The sequence below is a fragment of the Gopherus evgoodei genome, chromosome 2, assembly GCF_007399415.2.
Source record: "Gopherus evgoodei ecotype Sinaloan lineage chromosome 2, rGopEvg1_v1.p, whole genome shotgun sequence".
Classification (NCBI taxonomy): Eukaryota; Metazoa; Chordata; order Testudines; family Testudinidae; genus Gopherus; species Gopherus evgoodei.
In genome coordinates, this window is record NC_044323.1 from 276,056,788 (window position 1) to 276,074,873 (window position 18,086).

An 18,086-nucleotide genomic window follows, 5' to 3' on the forward strand; every position below is an offset into this window, starting at 1 on the left:
AAGCGTCTATATTTATGCATGGTAGTGACAAAAGTGTGCTTGGCATCTCATACATATGCATTAACATAAGGCTCCTTCCCTGAAAAAAACCTACATCATGTCATGTTCTCAAACATACTTCAGGATTAAGAAACTCATTAGTCTGCACATTTCTGTAAATCACACACAAAATTCAAATGCTGTATATTACTACAAGATGTACAGAGCTTTGGGTACTGACTTCTATCATCAGTGCTTATGATGATGTGCCCTACCAAAGTAACTTAGCATCTCTCTTTTTTTTTTTTTAATTATGTATATAACCTCACAACCTTCCTATGAGGTTGGTCACTGCTATTCTTCCCCATTTTACAAGTGAGGGACTAACACAGAGAGAGACTTGATCATGGGCAAATCACTACCAAGGAGATCTGAGGCAGATCAGGGAATCTAAGCCAGTTCTCCCAAATCCCAGGCTAGCACCTAAAACAATGGAACAGTTTTCCCTCTCTCGTCTAACTCTACTTCAGTACCTTAAATTTACAGATTTATTTTAGAACCACAGAATACAGAAATGTTGGGCTGGAGTGGACCTCGAAAGGTCAGTTAATCCAGCCCCCTGCACTGAGGCAAGACCAAGTAAACCCTGGCAGATGTTTGCCTAACCTGTTCTTAAAAACCTCCAATGATGGGGATTCCACAACCTTCCTTGAAAGACTAATCCAGTGCTTAACTATTATTATAGTTAGAAAGTTTTCCCTAATATCTGACCTAAATCTCCCTTGCTGCAGATTAAGCCCATTACTACTTCTCCTACATTCAGTGGACACAGAGAACTGATTACAGTCCTCTTTATAACAGTCCTTAACACATCTGAAGACTTCTCAGGACTCCCCTTAGCCTTCTTTTCTCAAGACTAAACATGCCAAGTTTTTTTTCAATCTTTCCTCACAGAGCAGGTTTTCCAAAACTTTTATAATTTCCGTTGTTCTCCCCTGGACTCTCTCCAATTTATCACATCTTTCTGAAAGTGTGGTGCCCAGAACTGGACACAAGACTCCAACTGAGACTCACCAGTGACGAGTAGAATGGGACAATTGCCTCCTTTGTCTTACATTTATTGTGGAAAAGGAAGTAATTAAAGGGTAGGCTGAGAAAGCTGGAAGGTAAATTAAGGGGGTGGCGGTTTGTTTGTTTTTTTAAGGTCAGGTTTGGCCTAATGGCATTTCAGTTCTTAAGACATATGCACTTAATGCATGGTTTCACTATGACAAGTAACTAAAGTGGCATCATATGCTTCCATTTTCACGTCTCCAAAGCCAGAGCACATCTGCTAGTTTTAAATATAGACAGCAGTTGTTTTGGTTTTTTTTCTAACTGCCAGTGCTGCAGACAACCTGAACTCAAGTTTTTCTTTCTGCATCATGCATCATTATAAATTAAGCTTCTGTGGTATATATGAGCTCGCACAAAGAAGAGGGCAAATTTTGGTATGGCAATTGGAAATTAGTTAACAATTCTGTTGATCCTTCATGAGAAGGAGCTGGATTCTATTCGCTCCCTCATAGCCCTTAAGCATCAGGAATAAATCTTATATTTGTCACTAAGGGAAGCAAATACTACTCTAAATGCCAACTAGAAACTGTTATTAAGTCCGAAGATGTCATTTCATTTTTCAGTGCAGAACCACACTTTGAATATTCTTTGAAAAATTAGTTTGAAAGGCCAGTCTAATGGAAGCCAGCTTTGATACGCAATATCTCATTCTTTTAGTCTGAGCCCTGGTCTACACTAGGGGAAGGGAATCAATCTAAGGTATGCAACTTCAGCTATAAGAATAGCATAGCTGAAGTCAACATATCTTAGATCGACTTATCTCGCGCCCTCACGACACAGGATCGATTGCTGCCACTCCCCCATTGACTCTGCTTCCGCCTCTCGCAGTGGTGGAGTTCTGGAGCCGACGGAGGAGCGATCGGGGATCAATCTATTTATCACATCTATTATAGATGCAATAAATCAACCCCCAATAGATCAATCACTACCCACTGATCCGGTGGGTAGTGTAGACATACCCTTTAAATTATACAGGTTCTTAGATAGCCTGTTTTATATGTTCAATAGAATATGGTCATATAGAAGTATTTTAAAAAATTTCTTTGGCTCCTTGAGAGTAGTGAAGCCTAATAAAATAGAATGCAGTATGCAACCATGAAGAGAGAAGCTCTCACAACACTGAAATCCATAGCAAATATGTTGGATTTTTATACCAAAATTCAAAATACTCTTTACTGACACTATATTAAACTGTAAAAGCAGCAAAGAATCCTGTGGCACCTTATAGACTAACAGACGTTTTGGAGCATGAGCTTTCGTGGGTGAATACCCACTTCCTCAGATGCACATGCATCTGAGGAAGTGGGTATTCACCCACGAAAGCTCATGCTCCAAAACGTCTGTTAGTCTATAAGGTGCCACAGGATTCTTTGCTGCTTTTACAGATCCAGACTAACACGGCTACCCTCTGATATATTAAACTGGTTCTTCAAGTTGTGCACCAGAAGTGGAGTACATATGGACAACACGTAAGCCCCATGCATTTGCAATTGAAATCTTTTAGTCAACAGCATCCACTCGAGCTGTGCCCTCACGCTCCCATACTGAGGGGAAAGCGATCCTAATCGCTTCTCAGTTTCCTTTGCCAATACAGAATCCAGGTGCAATAAAGGTCATGGAATACATATGGACAACATCTCACTGTTATTGTAGGGCAAGTAACAGTTTTCTTCTTGGAGCAACTGTCCATATATATTCCACTTCTGGTGACTCACAATCAGTAATCTGATGTGTACGAGGAGGGTGCTCATAGTCAATTTATATAAGGATTGCCATCCAACTCTGCACAACCAACCAATCAGATCTCAAAACCTCAACCAAGGAATAACATCTCATAAAGGAATGGACTAATCCCATCATCACTTTAAAAAAAATATCTCAGAAACAGATACGCTTCTCAGGGAAGCAGAAGCTGCCTGAGCTCTAATGGAATAAACTCTAATCTGCACCAAACGACCTAAACGGATTATTTCTAATTAGTGTTAATGCAATTAGACATCTAATTAGATAACCTCTGGATAGATACAGCCTGACCTTTTAACATGTTCTGGCCATGATGTTAACTGAGTAGGTATGTGATCCCGAAAAACCGACAGGCACTGTATATCCCCCGAAGTTTCAGCTGGCTGACATGAGAGGGAGCGTCCTCTTCAGAACAAAAGCCCTGAATTTTAAATGTTCCCAGAAGCACTCCCCAACCTATTGCACTGGCATTCGGTAACCACTGCTTTGATTGATGGAGGGCAGGAAAAGGGGACTCCCTGACCCATGTTATATTCCATCCACCGTTGTAAAGAGTGAAGTATCTCTGGAGGCACCTCAACAAAGATGCTCCATGTCTGCAGCTTGGGCAACAGAGTAACTTCAGCCATCACTGAAGAGAGCAAAGGCGCAACCTCACATATTGTATTATGTATGTGCATACGATCATATGGTCCAGTATCCTCAAGCATACTCAGATTGTGGTCAAAGGGTGCAACTGGAGATCTCAGTGAAGTTGCTGAATTGTCTGGAACTGTTCAGATGGAAGGAAGGCCCTCAAATTCATAGAATCTATGAACGTTCCAATGAACGTGATTTTCTGAGTTGGGTGCAAAGCTGATTTGCCCTTTTGAGAACAGACCTAGACGATCAAAGAAGTCTAGCATGAAAAGTTGACAAGACTGAGGACCTGTTCCTTGGATAGTCTCTCAGTAACCAATTGGTCCAAGTGCAGGAAGATATGAAGTCCCTTCCTCTTGAGGAAGGCCACCAGCATCATACATGCATTTGTTAAAATCGCATGATGGGAACTGATGATAGGCTAAAGGGGAGGGACCATATACTGGTAGTGGTGGCCAGCAATAAGGAATCTCAGGAACTTCCTGTGGCCTGGGAAAATTGCCATGTGAAAATAAGCATCCTGGACGTCGAGGGCAGCAAACAGGTCATGATTCGAAGCCAGGAGAATGGTAACCGGAGCACCCAGGCAAAAATCTAATGTACTTGATGTGTCTTGAGAGCACGAGATCGAGGATAGGTCTCATTCCCACCTTTGGACATGGGGATTAGAAGTACCAGGAGTAAAAGCTCTTTCTGTGATGGTGATGAGGAACCTCTTTGATACCCTCCCCAGTACACACGGTTCATACCTGCTGTGACAGCAGAGAGTTCTGAGAGGGATCCCTGAAGAGGGATGGGGTAGTGGGATGGGAGCGGGGAATAGAGAGGAACTGAATGATATAACCCAATCTCATGTTGCTGAGGACCCATCTCTCCATAGTTACTGTCTCCCAAGCATCACAGAAGTGAGAAAGCCTGTCCCAGCATAGCTGACAACTGAGGCACTGCTCTCAAAATGCCCAAACAACATGTCTAGCCAAAAGAGTGGGCAGATGGGCCATTTGAGAAAAACTAGACCCAGAAGTTTTCCTTCTCCACGATTTGTATCCCTTTCTGGGGAAATCTTGATGCCTCACAGGGTGGGAGGACTGAGGATGATATTGCTGCTGGTTCCCAAAATGACATTTCATTGAGGCCTGGGTATAAATCCCCAATGAGGATAGGGTGGCCTGGGAGTCCTTGAAAGAATGTAATGTCTCCTCAGTTTTCTCCAAGAATAGGAAGCAACCAAATGGCAAGTCCTCTATGGTTTGCTGGACCTCAGGAGCTATACCAGAGTTTTGTAACCATGATTTCTTCTCATTGTTACAGCAAAGGCCCTGAGCCTGGAGGAAGCACCAGCGACATCCAGGGCCGACTGTAAGAATGTCTTGGCCACTAAATGGCCTTTTGTAACAAAGGCCTTGAACTCCTGCCTGGAAGATTCTGGCAATTTGTCCACAAAACTGGACATAGCATCCCAGTTCACAAAATTATATTTCAATAACACAACTTGCTTGTTTGCAATGTGCATCTGCAAAGTGAGAGTCAAGTAGATCTTTCTCCCCATCAAATCTAGCCTTTTGGACTCTTTCTGTAGGCACTGATTTATATCTTCCCTGTCTTACTTTCTCAACTGACACTATCTCAGTCAGAGAATTTGGAGCTGGATGACAGAAAATAGACTCAGAGCCCTGCATTGGCACACAGTATCTTCTGACAGTGAGCTTTGCTGTGTGCATTAACAAAGCCAGGACACTACACAGGGCTTTACCAGGCTTTAGTATTGCTTTGTTTATAGAGAACAATTATCCAAGGAACCAATGGAGAATAACCACCTATGTGTAGGTGTTTTCCTGTACAAACTCAGCCTGAATTCCTAAGGCCAATGCCATGCACCTAAGCTAATCATGATACAATCTGAAGTCATCCAGCACTGAAGATGAGGACTCAATATTTCTGTGTCATTTGGTGATGAGGAGAAAAATATAGTTGGGACCAATGGAATCCCTTTAGAAATAACATCTGACTGCCGTAATGGTTCAGGACACCCCATGGCAGAGGGAGCCGATGGCTGCAGGCTGGGTGGTTCTGGCAGAGAGACCATTGTAGGTACAGGTGAACTCACTCTACAGTGAACAGACAACCAGCATTTCTCCAAACAAAGGACTTCCACAGAGGCCATTGTGAATAAGGATAATGCATTGGCAACCAGAAAGAACTAAACCAAGGTCTCATGTGTCTATTGCAGGAACGATACCGATCACAGTACCGACTGTGATTCCTGCTGTGTCTTGATGATCTTTGAGATATAGAGCGATAGGAAAGGGGAGGGAAATGCTTTGAGCTTGACTGCGAGGATCCCTCCAAATAGCTTGACTGTGTCAGTGGGAGCAGCAAAGAATCCTGTGGCACCTTATAGACTAACACGTTTTGGAGCATGAGCTTTCGTGGGTGAATACTCACTTCGTCAGATGCATGCATGCATGCGTCTGACGAAGTGGGTATTCACCCACGAAAGCTCATGCTCCAAAACGTGTTAGTCTATAAGGTGCCACAGGATTCTTTGCTGCTTTTACAGATCCAGACTAACACAGCTACCTCTCTGATACTTGTGTCAGTGGGGTCACTCAACTGGGCCACCAAACAACCTCACAGTGAGTCCCAAAAGAGGGATCGGTAACAAAAACGAAGATGGTCCAAGGACAGCAGATGCAGGCTGCATTGTAGAAAGCATCAGTAGCAAAGATTCTATGCACGTCAACAATGATCTTCATGTCAAGCAGGAAGTCGACAACAACCCTGCACCAAGGGTAAACTGCAGTTCCGAGGATGGCATCAGCAACAATATTAAGTTTGTCATCAAACCAAGGGGGGATCTGAGGATGCCAAGGATGATAGCACTGCAGTCAACTGGTCTTGAATGAGCAGTGAGTCAGGGATAGAAAGGCACAGAAAATCTGCTGCTGCTTGATATACAGTCAGGGAGGAGACCGACAGTCTCAACAGGTGCCTGAGGGCAGTACTGAGTCAATAGTACAGGCTTTCTTTGCTCCCACCTCGGTACTGAAGAGTGGGCTGACAGTCCCACTCTAACCCATGGATGGGGAGACTCCCAGTGCTGTTCAGTACTATTCTTAGGCAGAGACGTCAAGTCCAACCTCTGGAATGGCCCTGGGCTGTCTTATGAGGGTTTTTTTTCCTCAGATAGCCCAATGAAAGGGAGCAGTCCCTCTTCCTTCTGCTTGAGTAATTTGAGTGTGGCTGAGAGGCCCCAGCTCTGGTGCTCTTTGAGGGGCCTGACTTTCCAAAGCAGTCCCCAGTGTCTAGGCAGGCTTAGTTGCCTGCTCGAGAAGGCGCTGCTTCAATCTTAAGTCTCTAACTATCCGGTTCCTCTTCTTAAAGGACTTACAAATAGAGTAACTTCCCTTAGTGTGTCCTTCCCCAAGGCACAACAAACATCTATCCTCACCATTTTAAAAACAAGCAGTACAAAATGAATAATTCAAACATGACTTTCAAGGGAATCCAAAGAAGAGAGGGTAAACAGACTATCAGAGATAAATGGAATGTGGCAGACAGGCTGAGGAAACACCATTTAATAAAACTAGAAATGCTGACATGTACCATGACTCTGCTAAAGTTTAGCAAAACCTGGGCTATATATTAAAAAGCACATATGTCTATCTAAAGAATAAAGTATTGCAATGAACACTGTGGAAGTACCTTCAACTTCTTTCAGATAGCATTGAGAGAGTCTTTGGATGAAAAAGAAAATCACATCCATTGGATAAAACATTTTTCTGAACTTCTGCCTTTAGAACCAAGTAAATATGGTTTATAGGGGACAAAAACTGAAAATTCAAAGAGTCATCAGAAATGAAAGGACAAGTTTAATTGCAAGCATTGTCAGTACATGTCCCAAGACTCAAGCAAGCATATTATTTGTTATGAAGGAAAGTTTCACACAGAGTAAGAGTAAACTAAAAGAAGATACTTTTTGGTGTTGGAAGCAGTTCCATGATATTTTTTTAAAGAACGTGATCTCCAACTGTCTATTAATCTAGCCATTTCTATTTTTTTTTTAAAATGGAACTAACTTAACAAGATTTGTAACATTTGCCCTGACTACTCTGCTTGTTAACCATATCTACCTGCATCCCACTGTCGAATTTGTCTTTTTATACTGTAAATTCCTAAGGGCACAGACTATTTCTTCCTCCTTCTGTACAGCACCTAGTACACTTTGACTAAATAAAATCGGCAGTGGCTAAGAGCTGGCAATACAAAGTAAACTTTTCTCCTTGCTTAAGTAAAACCCCACATTTTATTTTATTTTAATTTAGATGACACATCAGAACTAAGCCTCTGATGAAGAAAATAAAGGAACTGAGCATATGCACACTTTGAATACCGCTTATGGCTGCTAAAGTGTTTTTAACTAGGATAGTAATGTGAACCGCAAAAATCAAACTACACATTTAGTGCTAGCAGAATGTTGATCTCTACTAAAAGTCTTACTATATTAAAAAGTAGCATATTTTCCTCTAGAAAAGTTAGTTAAAAATCTAACTTCTTACAGGTATAAATGTATTCCTTTTACAGATATAAGATTACTACTTTTACATATATTTTCAAACTTAGACCCCACTCCTGCAAACACTTATGCATATACTGAACTTCAAGTAATCCCATTAACTTCAACATGACTACTCACATACTTGAAGTTAAAACACAGGTAAGCATCTGCAGGACCAGGCCTTGAGGCTCAAATTTGTAAAGACATGCATGTAAAAGTGTGCAAGCATAATTTATGAAGTAACTTGACACAAAATATATATGCGAAATTGCACATGCACAATTTTGAAAATTTAGGCCTAAATCTAAGTTAGAATGTTCCATTTCATTTCACCTATGAATAGTAATTACTGCTTTGAGGTTGTTTTTTTTAAATAAGTAACAATATTTTTAGCGGTGAAAGTTTTTCAGTACTAGGGTACTAAATGGTATAAGATACATGTTGCCAATGTTTACAGAGTGAACAGGGCTATTTCAAAAAAGCATTCCTGTTTCAGCTTTAACTAAAAGTTAAGATACAGTTCATAAGCCTCTCCACAAGGAGAAGGAAAAGAACAACTTTCTAAAATTGAGCTAAAAAATTCCTATAATAATTCTTGGGCCTAGCTGACATTCTTGAATTATAAACAGAACTGCAAACTTTATTCCTGCTAACAAAACATGCCTACTGCTTCAAAACAAGCAAGCAGAAGTATGTCAAACTGATAATTCCCTACATTTTTCGTGCTGCATAAAGCCAGCAAACATAAGAGATTTTACCATACCAGAAGTACTAGTTGTCTCTGGTGATGTTACCTGCTTCATTGCCTTCTCAAAGGGTACCAGTGGTTTTGGGTATCTGGACGCTAAACGTTTTTAAAAGCAAAAACAGGAATAAGTCATTCTTTAGTAGCTTATATTATTTAAAACCATTCCAACCACCATAATTAACCTGCCAGAAAGGATAGGGCCTTTATAACTGATGGAGAGGCCTAATACCATATACAAAACTCCCAATGATTGCAGCATCATTGTCTTTAATAAGATGTTTTTGTGACAGTAAAGTCTGCAGCTGAGAATTTCTAATTGTACATAGAGAACTACTGAGAATAGAGAAATAGATGCAATATCAAATTAAAGAAAACATACTGACAGAACACTGCAGAATGGAGCACAAAGCGAAATCAGGTGAATGAGTCATAAAACAAGTTAAACTGCACTAAACAGTTTGTTGCTGAATTTAAGGAAAAATGGACAGCTATGTGTTATTTAGATATTTTCTGAGACAAATTCCAGGCTAATTCTGTTTTAAATGATTAAATGCTTCCTTTGTAATTTAGACTATTAAACCCTACCCCACTTTTGGTACACTAACAACATATCAACAGCCTCACCCTGGAGTGCTTTCTACAAGAAGCTCCTGTTTTCACAGGTTATACACGTGGAACTAGGTTCAAGTTCTAAACAAAATCAACACAATGTTAGGTTTGCAAGTTTAAACACAGAACAAGTCAGGAAATTAAAGTTCTCATGGCAATTTTAACTTGCCTATATGACACACAACATATATATTAAGGTAAACGTTTAATCTTGCAAAAATACTACATGTGTAATGAGGGTAAGATAACATTCCTATGAGAAATTTAAAATTGAGTTTCCCAACTATTTGAATTTGCAATTTTATTGTTGGATTGACATAGGGTTTTGTATTTTTTTTTAAATAAAGATTAAAATGTAGAGGAATATAGGAATAAAGAAAACTAGGTGAAGAACTGCTGAGTTGTGCAGCTCTGTAGTGCACCCAATGGTAGTTACGCAACATGTTAAAGCTTTTTTAACTTTGTAGATTAATATTTTTCAAGTTCTCAGCTCAGAAGGCTCATAACTGAGGTATCCAATGAAATGCCTGGTCTTCAATCTTTTCTCTCTGCTCCACCTGCATCTGGAGCTGATTGTTCTGCAGGCTACCAGAGGTGCTATAACCTTCGTGCCACCCACATTTGTGGAGGGGAAAGATTAGCATGAAAGCTAATCCAGACTATTTTTTACAAGACAAAATAGTTTCATCTAGGGATGGGGAGAGTGAAGAAATCCAACTTTTGACCCTATTTACTTGGTGGGGTAGTTGTGGTGTTCACTGATGAGAGAGGTCTGACCCAGGTCTCTCTATACTAATAGAGTTACCTGTGGAGTTTTTAAGCCCAATTGGGCATGAGGCCTTGGCTACACTTGAGAGTTACAGTGCTGTTGGTGGCTTTATTGCGCTGTAACTCACTCCCTATCCACACTGGCATGGCACATACAGCGCTGTATCTCCATGGCTACAGCGCTGCTTGTACTCCACCTCTCCGAGAGGAATAAAGAGTATAGCACTGCCGCTGCTGCACTGGGCACCAGTGTAAACAGGGAATAACCTTAGCACGCTGTGTCTGAACTCTGGAAGCTTCCCATAATCCTTTTAAGTGAAGGTTCCGCTCTTTGTTTTGTTGTGAACTCCGGGCTCCGGGAGCTGCTTATCAAAAAAACAAACACACACAGCTACTGTTTGCTGTGAATGAGCAGAGGCAGGGGGCTCCCTTTGGGATGCCCACAGCTAGTGTTTGCTTGAGGAGAGAAGCAGCGGGGCAGGCGGGAGGAAGGGAAGGATCCGTTTCCGGTTGCTTATCTGGTCTGTGAGGAAAGAAAAGCTGTTTGCTTTCAGCGAATGAGAGAAGGGTGAGGGAGGGGGTCGGAACTTGCAAGGCAGGATGCTGATAGAGTGTCGGCTCTAAAAATCCACTCTCTCTCCCCCACGCTCCCTGTCACACTCCACCCCACCCCCTTTTGAAAAGCACGATGCAGTCACTTGAACCCTGGGATAGCTGCCCATAATGCACCACTCCCAATGCCGCTGCTGATGCTGCAAATGTGGTTATGACAGTGCACTGGCAGCTGTCAGTGTGGACAGACTGCAGCGCTTTCCCTACTCAGCTGTATGAAGACAGGTTTAACTCCTAGCGCTGTACAGCTGCAAGTGTAGCCATACCCTCAGTTCTCCCTGGCTAAACTCCACAATAGAGTTCCTATCTGAACAAGGCAGAATCCATAGTTCCAGTCATCAGAAAGGGGCATGGCTGGGTCAGACCAACAAAAGCCAAATCTGCTTTGCACAGCAACTTACTTCATCGAATGCTTTGACTCAAAAGCTGCTGTGACAATTTGTGGATGAACAGGCTCATGATTCTGACAAGGAAAATGCATTTTTCCCCTCAGGCCAAATATTGTACCAAAGCAAACAAAGCAACACTTAACTCTGAATGTCCTCTGGTTGGGCTAGTTTGCATATATTATATACACACATTCTCTTTTGCCAAGAAGGCCATGTATATTATTCACATCTTATCACCTACAACTTCTGCTATTTGAACAAATTATCAAAGAATGTATTTAAACATAAAACTGAACAAACTTTTTAAAGTTAATATGATGCATTGCTGATAATTGAGCTAATTGCTGTACATGTCAACAGAAAATAGCAACGAAAGGCTTCTGACTTTCTACTGTGGTGTAAATGCTTACCAATTATATTCTCTACCACATAAGACTGTTAGCGTTAATGTATGCTGCTTACCTTCTACACAGAAATATTAACATTAAACTATCAAACAGTAATTTTTAGATTCCCATAAATTGATGCTGTGTGTAAAATACATTCAAAGTACAAATAAGATTGACCAAAGTTCAAAGTCAATACTGCTTGTATTTTCTTTTAACATTCTAGACAAGCTATACAGCAGCTGCTGTACATGCCTCCTTTATACAAAGACTTGACACTAGTCTTGCAGTATCTGAAAAGAAAAAGCACTGTGGGATGGTGGAGGAAATGTATATTTCCATTTGAAATATCTTAGTCTCATTTATTCTATGAATTAACCTTTTGCATTCACTAGTGGGGTTTGCAAACCTACCAACTGAAAGACCTTGCTGTCATATTGGATTAGAACTGTTTGCACTAGTCAAAGCAGCTTACTCTTGCAAAAATGTTATGAATGTTTAGCAGCACAGGCACAAAATCTGCACAACCACCAATGATCAAAATAACGATGAAACTAACCATTTTATTCTCCCACTGAATAAACTAAACTATGTAAGAGTTAGCCAGAAGGCAGATGGTTCCATTTATGCCTAGTTCAAAATTTACCTGCATATGTATACACAATAGCCGTAAAGGGATGCCAGAAGAATCTTCTCTTCAGATTCAGCCATTACCTGCCATAATACACTGTCAGGAATATTCCTCACACTAGACCAATTAGTCCACCCAAAATATGCACGCGCATGCACACACACAGTCCCACACCCTACCCAGTGTAAGGATGCTTATTTTGCAGAGGAAATGATCCCAGCAGAATCATGTAAGTGGTCACTGGGTCAAAGAGTGGCTCTCAACCCACTGGTCTTGGTATGCCTTAGTACACTGTGCAAGGGTGTTTTCATAAAAGTCGCTTTAGAAATGTTAGTTTAGTCAAACTGAAAGTAGAAAACTTCAATGTAACAATCTTTTCGCTGAAAAGAAATTTTCTCTACAAAAACACTTCTTAATTTTCATCAAAAGATGGTTTTGTTACATAAAAGGAAATTTAGAAGTATACATGAGTCTCTGTGTAAAGTCATTTTTCACACTAGCTGTAAGTTTTTCCACTACTGTGGAATCGGTGACACCTTCCTCCTCTGACCATGTTTAAAAAGGGGGGGGAAGGGAGGAGGAATTAACTCTGTCCCACTGCTAAGCAAAGCTTACCAGGGGCACCCCTTTTACTCAGAAAATAAAGCAAAATTGGAAGCATTTCAGATATATTCAAAACAGAAAAAAAGAATTTGTCAGCCCCACCACTTAGTGCTTTTATAATTATAGAGGGAGGAAGTAAAACATGATGCAAGTCCCGTCCATCTGTATGACTTTAAGATAATGTTTGTAAGGGACAGGCATTCCATTTACAAACTGTATTTTCCAGGAAGAATAGAAACTCAGGGACATAATCATCACGCCTCTCTGTCTGAGAACAACTTGCAAAGGATTTCCATGTTACAAGAAAAAATATAAAATTAATGTTGTAGATACAGCACACTATCTAGTGATGTATTGTCAAAATTTTAACATGGAATGCTTAAAAAAAAAAATCTACCTCAATTGGCAGGACATATCGTCAGGTAAAACAGTATCCTGACAACACTCCCCAAAAATCCAGTTCTTCACTTTATCCTCCTCCCAGTCTTCCCACCCAGAGCTACGTGCTCTCACTCCACTGCTCCTGTGAGAGGTTCCTTTATGTCAATGGTTCTCAACCAGGAGTACATGTACCCCTGGGGGTACACACAAGTCTTCCAGGGGGTACTCAACTCATCTAGATCAGTGTTTTTCAACCTGGGGGTTGAAGCCATCAGGGGGGGTCACAAGACAGGTTTAGGGGGATTGCAAGTGAAGGGCCAGCATTAAGGAGTGACAAGCAGGGCAATTGACCAGGGCCTCACACCACAGGGATCCCTGCAAAGTTAAGTAGCATGCTTCAGACCCACTGCCTGGGGCTCAGGCTTCTGACCAGGCTCTCAAGTGAAAAACAGGCTCAAATATCACAATGAAATGTAAGTACAATATTTATATTCCAAATTGATTTGTTTTATTATATTATAAAAATGAGGAAGTAAGCAATTTTTAGTAACAGTGTGATGTGACACCTGTGTCTCATCTTGTAAGCAAGCAGATTTTAAGTGAGGTGAAACTTGAGGAACACAAGACAAATCAGACTCTTGAAAGGGGTACAGTAGTCTGGAAAGGTTGAGAACCACAGCTCTATGTGGCTCCCTTCAGGCCACTGCTAAGCACACAGACACAGGCCTTCTGATTGAGGACTAAAAGTATAAAGGAGAACGTCTGCTTTTATTTTTTTAAAGTACATTTCTAGCCCTTTTCTAGATTGGCCTGATAACGTCAACCAGTGTAAACCAAACAGAACTTGAGACCCACTTCAGCAACAGGGAGCTGGAGGGCACCTAGAGTTCTCCAACCAACACCTAACATAAAACAAATCAGTTATACTTGGAAGGAATTATCCTATACACTCAGCACATCCCTGTGCATAGCTGTATGATCATGGTGGACAGGAACGTATGATGTTTTGGAATAGTAAAGATACTATTTCACAGGCCCACCTGTTTTTTCACAGGCCCACCTGTTCAGATTGGTGGCTTCTAAATGTTAAGGGTGGTGGCTCTGGCTCACCTATCTGACAATTGTTCTTCAGTGCAGCAGTGGTGACAATAGGTAGGTTATTCCTCAGCCTCTGATGTTAGTGGAAGCTGCAGGCAAGACATCCTGCCCTATCTAGCTGTAAGGCAGTTGGCAGACATAGATGGGACTATATTCTTCTGGTCATGGGCTTGGTAATTAATTGGGAAACAGGCCCCCTTTGGTTCTTGATGTGAACAAGTCTCCTGTCTGTTCACAGTCTCCCCTAACTAATGAGAGTCTCAGTGAGGGCACAAAAGAGGTAGTGTAGCAAGGGAGACAAAAACCTACCCTAACTAGGAATTCTTGGTCAAAAGGGGCACATACTAAAGGCTCTTCTTCCATAAAGGTGTATTGTGTCAAGAGCTGAAGCTTCAGGACACATCAGAAGACCACAGACATGAACCAAGTTTAAGTGTATATGACGACAGAACTATGCACACCTTTTATTATTTTCTCATCAAGGAGGAGAAAGTTTGTTAGTTGCAGCAGGCAGGTCCTGGCTGCCTGCAGATTTCCAAGTGGAGTTGAAGGTACTAATATAGATATACAAATCCCTAAATGACTCGAGGCCAGCCTACTTAAGACTGCCTCTCTCTACATGCCACATTGTTGAAGTCAAGACCTGTGGAGACACTCCAGCCAAAGATCCCTGTCACTAAATTGGCAGGGCATTCTAGGTGAGGGACCCTTTCCTCCGGAATACACACACCCAACTCAAAATAGCCTGGATATGTTGACCTGCAGGAAAGTCTCCAAAAACTTTGGGAGAGATTTTTGGAGACAAATGCTATTTGAGGAGTAATGTTTACTGAGGATGGAGTAGCTATTTTATCTATACTATGCAGTTTTTTTGGGTTTTTTTTGGTCATACTGTGTGAGGTTCCTGCTGAGTTTTCTGTTCATGTTAATTGTGCTATTAACTAATTTTCATGAGTGCCAAGACTATGAGAGAGGTGCCCCTGGTAATTTTACAGATCTGTAATAAAGAAGTCATAATTCAAATACAATAAAGATTAATATGGCCTGACTGTTTTGTTCCTGTTTAGTCTTCTAAATATTCAGGTAACAGGTATGCAGACTATGGATTTTATAGAAATGCAGTTATAGAGGAATACTTAATTGCAATCCGTTTATCTCTGTATCAATCCTCAAACATTATGTTGAAATTTAAAAAAAAACAAAACAAAACATTTTTTCTTGTCCTATTTATCATTGAATAAGGTGCTTTGGCAACTATGCTAAAGAATACAACTATTCAGATCTCATGTATTGCTTTGTCAAAAGCTAGCAGTAAAGATCCACAAAAGCTTGAATTTTCTCAAGAGATATTCACATAGAAAGCAAGTGACATTTTAAAAGATTACGATCACAGAATAGTATATTATAAATATAGCATTCATTTACACATTTACATAACAAAGATAAGAAAAGCACATTATTTCTTCAGTGAAACAGTGCTTCTAGGGCTGACTGTTGTAGCTGTTTTCCATTTACTGCAATGTTTCCTCGAGACTTGCACTGTACAGCTACAGGCCATAAAAGTGCCCTTTCCAAGGACATATATTTCAGTATTACTGAAACCACAAAGAGGCCTACCACAAATATGAGTGGATTTCTTCAGTAAGTTACAGAGTCTTGAATATTTGTAATAAAAAGAATTTTATGGTACTTAATAAGGTTAAATTATAAGAGTCAGAATTTCAAATTCAGTACTAGGCTTAATAGGTTGGTTGGTTTCTTAGTGTTACATCGAGTTTTGAGACCAAAGCTATGGCATCTTTGGAAGCTTATGAACTCTAACTACATAACAGTTTAACAAACACAAACATTACGCTGCCCACGAACTGCGGAGCTCCAGGTGTTGAAGGCAGAGGACATTGTCCCTATGCACTGCTACTGTATAACAAAGACAAATTTACTTTATTTTTATATTTTTATATATCATTAGTACATTTTTGAAGTCACATTTTATATGAGTCTCCTACTTACTCTATTGCTTTTTAAGAATTCAATTGGCCTAACGCATAGGAGAGAGAAAAGGTTGAATTCTTACTAAGTCAGACGTGAATGCTTCATTGAATCAATAAATTATATCAACATCCAGAAAACTCATAAGTTGAGTAACTAGAGTGTGAAAAGGGTTCTTTGGAATCATTTTATTCCTTGTCTCCATAGTCTGTCATTTTGCTTCTCTCTCTTTTCCTGGAATTCCAAGAAGTCTCCCTAAAATCTGACATGCCAAATCTTTAAATACGACAATTTTAAAAGCTCAAAATAGGCAATTTAGTCTAGAATGAAATAGCAAGCCCTAGTTTTAACATTTTGTTTTCTGCTTCTATTTGCATTAAGTTTGTTTTTGTAATATGGTAAAGATTTTGATTTTTCTCCCTGTCCCTGTTTACCAACACGGTAAATACTCAAGCTAGTATTAATTTAATTGGTCAGTATACCGCCTGCTTTCATCTTTATTTCACTATACCCTTCCCCAATTTGATGCTGGATTGTTTTCAAATCATTCACAGATCTCGTCTACTTGTATAACCGCCTTTGCTCTACCCTTCTGCTTCCTAATACCTTCTGGTTATTTTCTCCTTCCTTTTCCTAAAGCTCTTCAAACCCCTCCTCCACCAAAATAGGCTTTATTCTTCAATGAACAGGGATAGGCAAGAGAGTAATCATTCCACTAGGCGTGTCGCTCCTACTTTTTTTAAGGAAAACTTTCCGTGAGTAACACTGGGCCCTGTGCAGCATCTCCCTTCACTGCACAGCCCAGCTCATCAAAGGCACCCTAAAGTACGGGACACAGCCACAGCCACCCGAGCCCAGCTGCTCAGGACACCTGGCTGGGGGAGCAGGCGATGGGGAACCCTTCCCATGTCGCTTACTTTGGGGGCAGTGTCACGCTAACAAGGCGTTAGCGGCTGCGGTGGCAGCCTGGCCCCGTGGCTAATGCAGCGGCAGACCCAGGTGCATTGGCAGGACGCGCACGGCCCGTGTCCAGGATGACTTTAGCGGAGGGCAGCGCGTCCCCCCGAGCGCAGAGGGCTACAGGACACGGGTCGCAGCGATGCCAGGCTGGGCCCCGACGCGGGCAGGGCAGGGCAGGGAAGGGGGCGCTGGCCGCTCACCTTGCGCGATGGCGATGGACTCGAAGCGGTGCAGCTCCCGCAGCAGGCAGCTCCGCTCGGTGGAGTGCAGGCTGTAGATGAAGTCGCGGGCGCCCTGCGCCGTGTTCAGCGCCTCAATCGGCTCCTTCTTCGGGTGGGTGCCCAGCGCCCGCGGGCGGCCGGGCGGCGCCAGTCCCGAGGCCGGGGGAAGGCGCAGCCCCTCGGCCCCGCTGCGCAGGGTGGCCAGGCGGCGGCAGCAGCGGGGGGCCCGTAAGGAGCCCAGGCAGAAGGGGGCGGCGGCGGCGGGGCCGCGCGGCCGCCCCAGCAGCAGCGCCGCCCGGCTCAGCCACGCCGACATCAGCAGGCAGGGAGCGGCACTAGGGAACTACGATCCCCGCCCGGGAGCCCCGCGCGCGGCACGGCCGGGCACCATCCAGGGCAGAGCCCGGGAGCCGGGAAACGAGCAGCCGCGGCCGGGCTCGGCTCCTTCCTGCGCTGGTGACCGAGACTGGGGAGCGGGACGCGCTGCTCATGGGCTGCCGGCCGGGAAGCAGGGGGGTCCGCTCGGTCTCTCTCTGCAGCCGCCTCCTGCAGCTGGGATCCGGGCTGGGGAAGGGCGAGTCAGTCACAGCTCCCTGCGCCGTCCCATGGAGGCTCCGGGCAGCGGCACTAGGCTGCGAAGGGAACACCCCAGCCGC

General features: G+C 42.4%; 1 protein-coding gene across 1 annotated transcript in view; it reads right to left on the reverse strand.

The window, feature by feature from the left end:
* Nucleotides 1–17,746, reverse strand: part of TMEM65 (transmembrane protein 65) — a 51,174-nt gene extending 33,428 nt beyond the window's left edge. The window contains exons 1-2 of the mRNA XM_030549469.1: nt 17,410–17,746; nt 8,799–8,879 (exon numbers count right to left, since the gene is read on the reverse strand). Coding sequence (XP_030405329.1) covers nt 8,799–8,879; nt 17,410–17,746 — 418 coding nt within the window. The remainder of the gene's footprint in view (nt 1–8,798; nt 8,880–17,409) is intronic.
* Between the last annotated feature and the right edge of the window lie 340 nt (nt 17,747–18,086).